This window comes from Thrips palmi, unplaced genomic scaffold (genome assembly GCF_012932325.1).
Source record: "Thrips palmi isolate BJ-2018 unplaced genomic scaffold, TpBJ-2018v1 HiC_scaffold_2, whole genome shotgun sequence".
Classification (NCBI taxonomy): Eukaryota; Metazoa; Arthropoda; class Insecta; order Thysanoptera; family Thripidae; genus Thrips; species Thrips palmi.
The window spans coordinates 294,433-305,000 of NW_023144629.1; the positions used below are offsets into that span (position 1 = coordinate 294,433).

General features: G+C 64.1%; 1 protein-coding gene across 1 annotated transcript in view; it reads right to left on the reverse strand.

Annotated features, from left to right (window-relative positions):
• The window catches only part of LOC117647304 (fat-like cadherin-related tumor suppressor homolog), an 89,243-nt gene that overhangs the window by 74,298 nt on the left and 4,377 nt on the right, over positions 1-10,568 (reverse strand). Inside the window, exons 2-5 of the mRNA XM_034389011.1 lie at positions 9,620-10,105; positions 6,186-6,803; positions 5,815-6,110; positions 5,144-5,498 (exon numbers count right to left, since the gene is read on the reverse strand). Of these exons, the coding sequence (XP_034244902.1) occupies positions 5,144-5,498; positions 5,815-6,110; positions 6,186-6,803; positions 9,620-10,105 (1,755 nt within the window). The remainder of the gene's footprint in view (positions 1-5,143; positions 5,499-5,814; positions 6,111-6,185; positions 6,804-9,619; positions 10,106-10,568) is intronic.

Below are 10,568 nucleotides of genomic sequence, written 5' to 3' on the forward strand. Positions count from 1 at the left end.
TTTCCCCGTGAATGACGAGAGTTAGACGGCGCGAGAGTAACTTGCTTTTCCGAGATAAATGCCCGCACAGTGTTGTGCATAACGCGAGCCTGACGCTGGTGTACCTGCAATCCCCGGCGAGTACAGTCCGAAACGAAGCAAGCAAAACCCGCCGCAATTGCCCTCGCTTGGTTCGCCGCCCTCCGCGCGCTGCTGGCGGCCTGACCGCGCACTTTCTCATACTGCCAGCGAAACGAATGGCCCCGTCACCAAAGGCACCCCGACGGAGGGAGCTGCCCCGGGGCTGCCCCGAGGCTGGCCTGGAGCCCAGGTCGGCCTGCCCGACGGGCCACAGTGGGCCAGAAGACCGGTGGAGGCGGCCAAAACTCTAGACGCGTTTTGAGCTCCAGAGTCGCTAAGCAGGACTCGAAGCGAGCGTTACCCCACCAATGGATTCCTCGATCGGAGAGCAACCCAATGGTGGGGTCACACGTTCGGTTCGAGGCCCATTTAGCGACTCTGGAGCTCAAAACGCGTCAGGAGTTTCGGCCGCCTCCACCAGTCTTCTGGCCCACCGTACGGGCGCTGGGCCGCTGAAGGCGAGGCTGAGGGCCACCTGCTGGACCGAGCGCTGCTTTTTCCCTTCAAAATTGATTGCGACCGCCAAATCACGAGCAGGCAGGCAACCTCGCGGCAGCAAGCGCCACCACACCGCCAATTACTACCAACACCGCCAGCTCCAACGGCCGCGCGCTCCAAGTTTTCCATTGGCGCAGATTCCTGCACTGAAAAAAATTTTCAATAGAATTTACTGTTATGATAATAAATTTTACTGAACGGCTCAGTGAATTTTCGACGTGAAGACCTGCCAATAGATTCTACTGAACAGGCCGCTCAGTGCATCCTACTGGTCCGTTCAGTAAATCGCATCGACCCGTTCAGTGGACGCTACTGGCGCGTTCATTAGATCGCACTGCTCCGGTGTAGTACGATGTACTGGCCTGTTCAGTAGATTGTGTTGCCCAGCAAAAGTATTTTGCCCCCATCCCCTCGTCTATCGCAACCCCCACCCCCCGCTCATTGCACCGTCTCCGCCGTACCCCTCTGCCTCTCACTTTAGTCGTATGACTTGCCTCTCTGTGATGGCAGCGACCCGGAGTTGAACCCGGGCCGCCCGATCACAGCGCAACCGCCGTACCACTCGGCCATGCCTGCGCGTTGAGGACCCCGCCTCCAGAGACGGTACACGTGCACATCTGCGTCTGAGCGGCCCCGGCCAGTGCGTCTCCAGAGAAGCAGGGGTGGGGGAAGCGTGCGGGTGGAGCCAGGGCCCCATCGGGGGTGAGGAGGCAAGTGGTGGGGAGCGCGACGGAACAGCGCTTTGTAGCGTCCACTGGACTGCAATAGCATTTACTGAACGGTGCTTACTGAGCCGCTCAGTAAAATCTACCAGACGTCCGCAGACGTCGTTCCGTAGCAGTCACTGCGCGAGCAGTACATTCTATTGAAATGAGCCTTACTGAACGCGTTCAGTAAAATACATTGAGCCAGTTTTTTCAGTGTGACGTTTTTTTTTCCGCAGCCGATTTGTCTTGGCGCCGCCTGTACCGCGCGGCCGTGCGGTCGGCCGCCCAGGCCGTCGAGGCCCTGGCACACCTTGGCTTTGGCGCGCCGCGGTTTTGGCGGGAAATTGCCAAGTTCCGGCGACGCCCTGGAACCTTTGAACCGAGGAGGAGAAGAGGCGCAGGCCGATGCCGAACGGAGCTCTCCGTCTCTCTCGCACTCGCAGCGCGCCCCGTCGGGCCCCGTCGGGCCCGGGCAGGTGCGAGAGAGACGGGCCGACGTTCGGAGCCAGCCTGCATAGGGAAGGCCCGGCCGGCCACGGCGCGCAAACCGCGGCTTGGCGACCAGAACACCGCTACCGCTGCTAGCCCTCCACCAAAGAGGGCAATTGCCCAAGTTCCTCCCCTCCTGGCTGGAGCTCCTTGAGTGCGCCGCGCCGCGCGGGCTGCAAAGCGAGTTCCGCGACGCAAGCACAAACGCCAACCCTAACCGCCTTCCCGACATAAATCTGGACCAATTCAAGAGCCGGCCGGCGGCGGCCCGATTCCGAACGGCGCGCTTTCTCTCTCTCTCTCTCTCTCTCTCTCTCTCTCTCTCTCTCTCTCTCTCTCTCTCTCTCTCTCTCTCTCTCTCTCTCTTTCGCACCCCTACGGGCCGGCCCACGAGTGCGAGAGAGACGGAGCGACGCCGCTTCGGAATGCGACTGCAGGGTGATTTACTCGGCCCGCGGCGCGCACCGCGCGACACAGTTACAGTTGTCACAACACGGAATGGCTTGCCGCGGCTTTGCCTCTTGGCGGGCTGATTCCGAACCGCGCTGCGTCGCTCTGTCTCTCTCGCACCCCTTCGGTCCGGTCGGGAAGATCGGAATCCCGCTAGTACACGGCGCGTTTTCAACTCCAGAGTCGCTAAATGGGACTCGAACCGAACGTGTGACCCCACCAATGGATTCCTCTTTCGGAGAGCAACCCGTTGGTGGGGTCACACGTTCGGTTCAAGTCCCATTTAGCGACACTGGAGCTCAAAGCGTGTACACGGGATTCCAACCGCCTCCACCGGTCTTCTGGCAAATCCACTGTGCGGCGCGGTTCCACCGGTCCCCCGGGGTTTGCCCTTGCCGGAGTCCGTCCGACACAGTCCGACATTTCCTCATCGGACCTTCGGCGTCCGTCGGCCTTCCTCGCCGTGAAGGCCGTGGAGGCCGTGCAGGCCATGAACCGGGTGCCTCTCCCGGACCCTCATTACGCATACACTGGGAAAGGGATCCGGACGGGCTGACCAGGATCACGTTGCGTTCGGCCGGGGGGGGGGGGGGGGGCAGTCAAGCGCGTCAGCCCGGGCCGCCTAGACAGGCAGGCCGGGCAGGCCGCAAGGGACACACAGATGCGCCCAGCGCTGCTTCGCTGCTTGCTCGGCTGGCTCTGAAAGGGCCCCGATTACCCCCGACTGCGGGGCGGGGGAGGGGGAGGGGGCGGGGCAGGGGCTTAGGGAGTTGACAGCGCGGGGGCGGCGCGGGGCCACCGACAGGACAGCGGGGCACAGATAGACACGAACCGCTCACCGCGACCGCTCAGCCGAACCGTTGTTCGATTCCAGGAACTGGAGATACATGTAAAAGGGGGGCAAAAATAGCCAGCAGCAAAAAAAATGTTTCGAAACAACGATCCATCAAGATTACTTCCTGGAAACGCTCAACCTGTTCAACCGTTCCGTTAAGCTGTCAGGCTCCAGCTGCAGAGCAAGGGATGGTTTATTATTGTCATCGCCGAGGTGACTTCGTTAGCATTATTTTTTCCAGAGTGCGAATGGCTGGTAAACGTACGTGCGCACCAGTATACGTTGGAGACTGCGATTTAAGTGAGAAACGCGAAGTGGGCTGCCATACAGAGCGCCGTGGAGTGCCACGGAGTACGCCGCGCGCATTGCGGCTCTCGACGCGAGAGGGCCCGGTAACCACTCTCTCCCTCCCACGCACACACACACACGCACACACGCGCGCGCGTGCTCCCGCCGGGCCACTACGTCACTCCTAAACACGGCCGGCAAATTGCTGCTGCTATAATCTTTTTCCCCCCGGAAAATAAAGAGATCCACGACCAAAATAAAAAGGGCGGGGGGGAAAAGCAGCGGGAAAATAAGTAAAAGGTATAATAAACAAAGAACACAAAAATAAGGGAAAAGGCCCAAAGGCCCCTATGCGCTGTGCTGCGCGGGCCCCGCCGGCATACACGGGAAAGGGGAATCACAGCGCGGGCCGCGAGCATCAACCCCATCAACCCCCTCGACCTAATCCCATCCGGGCAGCCCGGGGCAGCCCGCCCTGCCCGCCGCCGCGCTCAGGTGCACGCCCCACAGAGGGCCAGAAGACCGGTGGAGGCGGACAAAGTTTCAGACGCGTTTTGAGCCCCAGAGTCGCTAAGTGGGACTCGAACCGGACGAGTGACCCCACCAATGGATCGCTCTCCGAACGAGGAATCCATTGGTGGGGTCACACGTTCAGTTCGAGTCCTGTTTAGCGACTCTGGAGCTCAAAACGCGTTTGGAGCTTTGACCGCCTCCACCGGTCTTCTGGCCCACTGTGCGCCCTGAGCGCCACGCCACCGCCACCCCCGGGGACCTGGCTGGCTTGACTTCCTCTGGCGTGCCGCGCGCCTTGCCTCGCATGCGGGGACAAAGCGGGGACTTCCGCGACGCGATGTCGTCGTCCTCTCTCCCCGGCGCCCGATTCCGAACGCTCGTTCCGTAAGAAGTAAGAACGAGTAAGAAGAGGTAAGATAAATTTAGAGGAAGAAGGAGTGGAAGACGAAGAAGAAGAAGAAGAAGGAGAAGGGAGAAGTACTAGAGGCAGTCCGGGGCGGTGCCGGCGGTGTCGTCGGCCCGGGGGACGCGGGGGACGGACACACGTCGCCGCGGCCAGAGACTGGCAAAGTGGATTACCGACCAAACTCTCCCCTAGTTATAGGGCGTGGCGCGGCGCGGCGGACGTTGTTGCGAGCTCGACGGGCGGACTCGGCGGCCACCGTGACGACCCGGCCGCCCCGCCCACCGCAGCCCTCCGCGTGCTGCGGCAGCCCCGCCAGCGCCCACCCAGTGGGTCTATTACAAAACTTGTTAACGTGTCACAGAGGCTTCGAGGCTTCGGTGCACTATTAATTAAGTAAGGCGCGCCTCGCCTTCGCTCTGCCGGCTCTGCCTCGAGACCGAGACAAACTCTCTGGCGGCCAACTTTCTCATTACTGTTGCAGCGCGGGGCCGACAGGGCCGCGAGGTGGCGCCGCTGGCATCGGCCTGTCCGCTGGGCCCTCGCGCCTCCAGCGCGCCACACAGTGGGCCGGAAGACCGGTGGAGGCGGCCAGAACTCTAGACGCGTTTTGAGCTCCAGCGTCGCTTAATGGGACTCGAACCGAACGTGTGACCCCACCAATGGATTCCTCGTTCGGAGAGCAATCCATTGGTGGGGTCACACGTTCGGTTCGACTCCCATTTAGCGACTCTGGAGCTCAAAACGCGTCTTGAGTTTTGGCCAACTCCACCGGTCTTCTGGCCCACTGAGCGCCAGCCTGCGCCAGGCACCCCGGCCGTGGTCAAGGAGACCCCTTACCTGCGCGTTCTTGCCCGAGTCGGCGTCCGTGACCTTGATCCTGGTGATGGGCGTGTTGACGGGCGCGATCTCCGACACCTCCACGTCGTAGACCTGGCGGTCGAAGACGGGCGGGTTGTCGTTGAGGTCGGCCAGGCGCACGGCCACGGTGCGGTACGTGCTGTGCATGGGCGTGCCGCGGTCCGAGGCGCGCAGCGTCAGGTTGTACCCGGACGGCGCGGCCTCGCGGTCCAGCAGGTGCAGCACGGCGATGTTGTACTCGCCCGGGTTGCCGGTCGCTACCACCCGGAAGTGGCCGTCGGGGTCGCCCTCCACGATCTCCAGGTCGCGGATCTGGCCGTGGAGGCCGCGGTCCCTGGGGGAGGAACGGGAAGGTCAGAGAGGGCCAGCAGACTCCACACTCCACAGTGGGCCAGAAGACCGGTGGAGGCGGCCAAAACTATACACTCGTTTTGAGCTCCAGAGTGGCTAAACAGGCCTCCAACTAAACGTGTGACCCCAACAATGGATTCCTCGTACGGAGAGCAACCCATTGGTGGGGTCGTAGGCTCGGTTCGAGTCCCATTCAGCGACTCTGGAACTCGAAACGCGTCTAGAGTTTTGGCCGCCTCCACCGGTCTTCTGGCCCACTGTGCACTCCGCACGCTCGCCGAAAGGCCGAAGGCACTCACCGGTCGGTGACCCTGACGATGGCGTAGATGTCCCCGTGCGCGTGCTCGATGATCTCCGGCAGCGGGCGCACGTGGATCTCGGGCGCGTGCAGGTTGACGCGCTCCACGCGCACGCGCACGCGCGCCTGGCTGGCCTGGCTGGCCGCGTGCGCGTGCACGCCGCGGTCGCGCGCCACCACCGTCAGCTCGTGCGTCGTCTGCTCGCTCAGCAGCAGCGGCCGGGTCAGAGACACCACCCCCGTGGACGGGTGCACGGACCACTGCTCGGCGGCCCAGTCCTTGAGGGAGTAGTACACCTGGCGGAGGAGCAGGCGGTTACAGTGGCGGCCCTTACCAAAAGAGCATTCAACGCGAAAAGTGTCTAGGCTCACCTCGCCGTTGGGGCCCAGGTCGGCGTCCTCGGCGGCCACCTTGGCCACGCTGTGGTTGGGCGGCGTGTCCTCGGCGACCTTCACGTCGTACTCGGTGGGGTAGAAGAGCGGCGTGAGGTCGTTGACGTCCAGCACGCGCACCTGCACCGTCGTGTTGGCCTCGAGCGCGCGCCCGGCGTCCTCCTCGGACACGTTGCCGACGTAGTGGCCGTTGGCGCGCACCACGAGCGTGTACTTGTCGCGCCGCTCGCGGTTCAGCACGTCCGTGTTGCCGGCGCGCGTCCGCAGCTGCAGGAAGCAGAAGTCGCCGACGACGCGCTCCTCCGCCTTGAAGAAGCGGTCCCGGTCGCCGGACACGATGCGGAAGCGCACCTCGGGCGTGGCCACACTGGCGGACGTGGGCGGCGTGGGCGCGGCCAGGGGGATGCCCACGCGCTCGGCGGGCGTGAGCAGCGTGCGGCCCGGGGAGTTCTCCGGCACCGTCACGGTGTACACGTCCTTGGTGAAGCGGAACGGCGGCGGCTGGTAGCGGCCGCGCGGCTCGTCGCTGCGCATGCCGGGGGCGGGGGCGGCGGCCATCGGCCGGGACGCCGTCGGCGGCGGCACCACCACCACCTTCTGGAAGCAGAGGGGAATCAATTAGCATCTCGGACAAGCAGTCCGAAGCGTCGGTCCGCGGCAGCAGGGCCGCGCAACCCGCCGGAAAAAAAAAACATCGTTCAACTTGAAATGATCACACCATGTCTACCCACATCCCCGGAGCCCCACTTGTTGACACTGCTAAAGCAACGAGCAGGTCCGTTAGGGAAACGAAACGCACACCGCCCCGGTGAGCCCACCCAGCGCGGCACAGTGGGCCAGAAGACCGGCGCAGTGGCCAAAACTCAAGACGCGTTTTGAGCTGAAGAGTAGCTGAACAGGACTCAAAGCGAACGTGTGGCCCCATCAATGGATTCCTCGTTCGGAGAGCAATCCATTGATGGGGTCACACGAACGTTTCGAGTGCTATTTAGCGACTCTGAAGCTCAAAACGCGTCTGGAGTTTTGGCCGCTGCGCCGGTCTTCTGGCCCACTGTGCGCGGCCAGCCGCCCAGCGCACGCGCATCCATATATTTGCTTTTCATTGTCCGACCCGCCCCGCCCCGTACCTGAAAGAAGTGGGCTAACTCCGCCGCCGGCCCTCTGCCGCGCCCGCCGCCCCGGCCACCCGCTGTTTGTTCAAGACCGGTTCCCTACGCCCCCCCCCCCCGCTCGTATTCCCTGTTTTTACAGCCCCTTCACACTTTACCTGCGGGCGGTGACTTCCCTGCCCGCCCCCTTTCCCGCCCCCGGGCCAGGCAGCCACCAGGCAGCCACCAGGCAGCCAGCGAACGGCCGGCAAAGTGACCACTGCTCCCCTGCGGCGGCGGAGGCGGCAGAGGCGGCGGAGGCGGCGGAGGCGGCGGCGTAGGCGTGGGACGACTTTCTTCGCCGGGAACGGAACAGCCTTGGCGCAGCCTCCCTCCCTCCCTCCGTCCGCTCCCCTCCGCCGCGGCGGCCGCGGCGGGGTTCTGGTTTGACGGCCACCCCTACGGCCGCGGCGGCTCTCTCGGCGGCTACTGGTCCACGGCCAGGGCCTCGACGGTGTGCACCGCGGCGCGGCGCCGTGCCGCGGCCACCACCGGCTCCGTGTCGCCACTTTAGCATTAGTGCCCCAATGCTGCCTCATTTCCTTGCCACCAGGATGCATTAAACATGAGCAAACAAGGGTATCTGATGATGTGTGCGTAACGTTCTAGGAATGGGGGGGGAGGAGGGGCTTAGAAACGGGGCCACTAGGAGGCGACTACCCCTGGACGGCAAGGGGAGGGGGAGGGGGAGGGGGCGTCGCCGTGGGCGATGTGCTTCCCGGGCGGCCAACGACGACCAGACCTACAGTGTACCCACAGGGTAACGCGATAAGCAGGCTGACAAGTATGTCACACACGACGCGGGCACGACGGCGTGGCAGAGGGTGAGGGAGTGGGACACCGGACATGAAACGCACACCCACGCGCGGCCTCCGTTACACGCGATAATTACAACAAAAACAAAAATCAGCGCCCCGGGCCGCGCGGGCGGGGGCGGGGCGCAAACAACAAAAACAAATGAGGGCTGAAAGGCCGGAGGGACTCGCGCGGAAATAACGGGCATACAAAAGACGCGACGGCGATTTGGTATTCCGGCGAACCATGGGGAACACGGGCACACGGCGACACGGCCGCGGAGGCGAGGGGGGCTGGGCACGGCCGAGTCGCTGACGCAATTAATGACGAATCGCTGGCGACGGAGGGGAGGGGAGGGGGGAGGGGAATTTCCGGCCGATGTTCATTCTTCCAATTTGAGCACCTCGACCAGACCGCCGCGCCCCGCCCCACCGAGGCTCGCGGCTGGCTGGAGGCGAATCAAGGCCGAGCATGCTCTGCGCTCGGCGCTCCGCCCAGAGTTAACGAGGACGGCGAACAAGTAAACTGGCGACGAGGGTTCGACCGCCGTCTCCGAGTCTCCGACTCACGCACCAAGCGGCGTACGTACAACACTCGGCCCGCGCCAGAGAGAGAAATACTTCACGGACGGAGTGAAGAAATAAAGGCGACATGACGAGGGCGGCTAACGGTGGGCAAGCGCCACGTGTGGTGCAGCCTGCTGGCCTGCTTGGAGGCGACGCGCGCGGCTGAGGCGGCAGGGGCGGCGCAGGGCGCACCCCACAGTGGGCCAGAAGCCGGTGGAGGCGGCCAAAACTCTAGACGCGTTTTGAGCTCCAGAGTCGCTAAACAGGACTCGAAGCGAGCGTGTGACCCCACCGATGGATTCCTCGTTCGGAGAGCAATCCATTGGTGGGGTCACACGTTCGGTTCGAGTCCCATTTAGCGACTCTGGAGCTCAAAACGCGTCCGGGGTTTTGGCCGCCTCCACCGGCTTCTGGCCCACTGTGCACCCCCATCTCAAGGCGGGCAGGGCAAACAGGCCGCCCCGCCACGCCCCACCCCGCCACGCCACGGTCGCCTGCTGCAGAGTCAGCGAATAAAAACCACCACCAGGGACGGGCGGGATGCAGCATTAGCGCTATTATAATTTCACGAGGGAACGTTTGCACCCCAGGTCGCGGTGTGGGGCGGGGCGGCGCGGCGGGCGGACTCACCCCTTCGCCCTGTCCCAGCAGACACACTGCGGTGAAACAGGTGACGCCCTCCCCTCCCCTCCCTCTCGATGCTACTGGTGGCGGCGAAGTGGGTCAGGCTGAACACGCTGACCCGGAGCCGACGCCGCCAGGCCGGCAGGCCGTGCGGTCGGACAAATGGCGGTCAAAGTGGACGCGCGGGGAGGCGCGGCGCGGTGGGCTTCGACTTGGACTTGGATTCGCGCTCGGGGCGCGGCGGCCACGACTTCGTTTCCGTTCCCGGGCATGGCCTCACCTTTCCGTGTGTTTTCCAGAGTGTCTTCGCGGTGCTCGTCACGGGGCCGGCCGTCGTGGTCGAGACCGTCGTCTTCGTGGTCGTCTCCTGCCGCGGCGTGGTGGTGCTCGTGGTGGAGGTGGTGGTGGCGGCCGTCGTGGACGTCGAGGATGTGGTGGTGGTCGCCGCTGCGGTCGTGGTGGTGGAGGTCGGGGTGGTCGTTGCCTCGGTGCTTGTGGCCGTGGACGTCGTGGAAGCCACCGTGGTGGTCGTTCTGGCCACCACGGGCGCGACCACCCCGCCGTTCTCTTGCAGGGCCTCCTCCTCGTCGTCGTCCTCCAGGCCGTCCTCCTCGTCATCCTCGTCGTCCTCGTCCGTGTCCTCGGACTCGCTGACAGCCTCCTCGCTGTCCGGCAGCACGCCCCTCTCGGTGCTGGCCTGGGCCTCGGCCTGGCCCTCGGCCTGGCCCCAAAACGGGTCCTCGGTGCGGCTCGCCTCCTCACCGCCCTGCCAAAGACAGAAGAAGACAAATAAATAAAAATCCCACCGGGGTTCGGTCAACCCTGACAAGACAAGACGCGCCCGGTCCGCCGCGGGGCGCCGTGGCCCCCCCTGGGGGCCCTGGGGCCCTCCAGCTGCCACACTGGGAAGACTCCCCGCCAAATCCACGCACTTCATCACGCCGCCCGCGCCATTTTTTCCTTTCTTCCCTGCCGCTGCTGGCCTTATTTCTCACCGGCCGGCCGGGCCGCCAGGACCAGGACACCGTGCACTCGGCGCACCGCGGCCTCGACGGCGTCCTGGGCCGCGACGCGCCGCGAGACACCGCGCGAACCGCGACCGGCGGATGGCAAACTTTTAATGGATTAGATTGGGGCACACGCCGCACGCCGGCAGGCAGCCAGCAGGCAGGCAAACATTCAGACTTCCCGGGGGAAATTAGCAACTTAGCAGAGTAAGTACTAAGTAC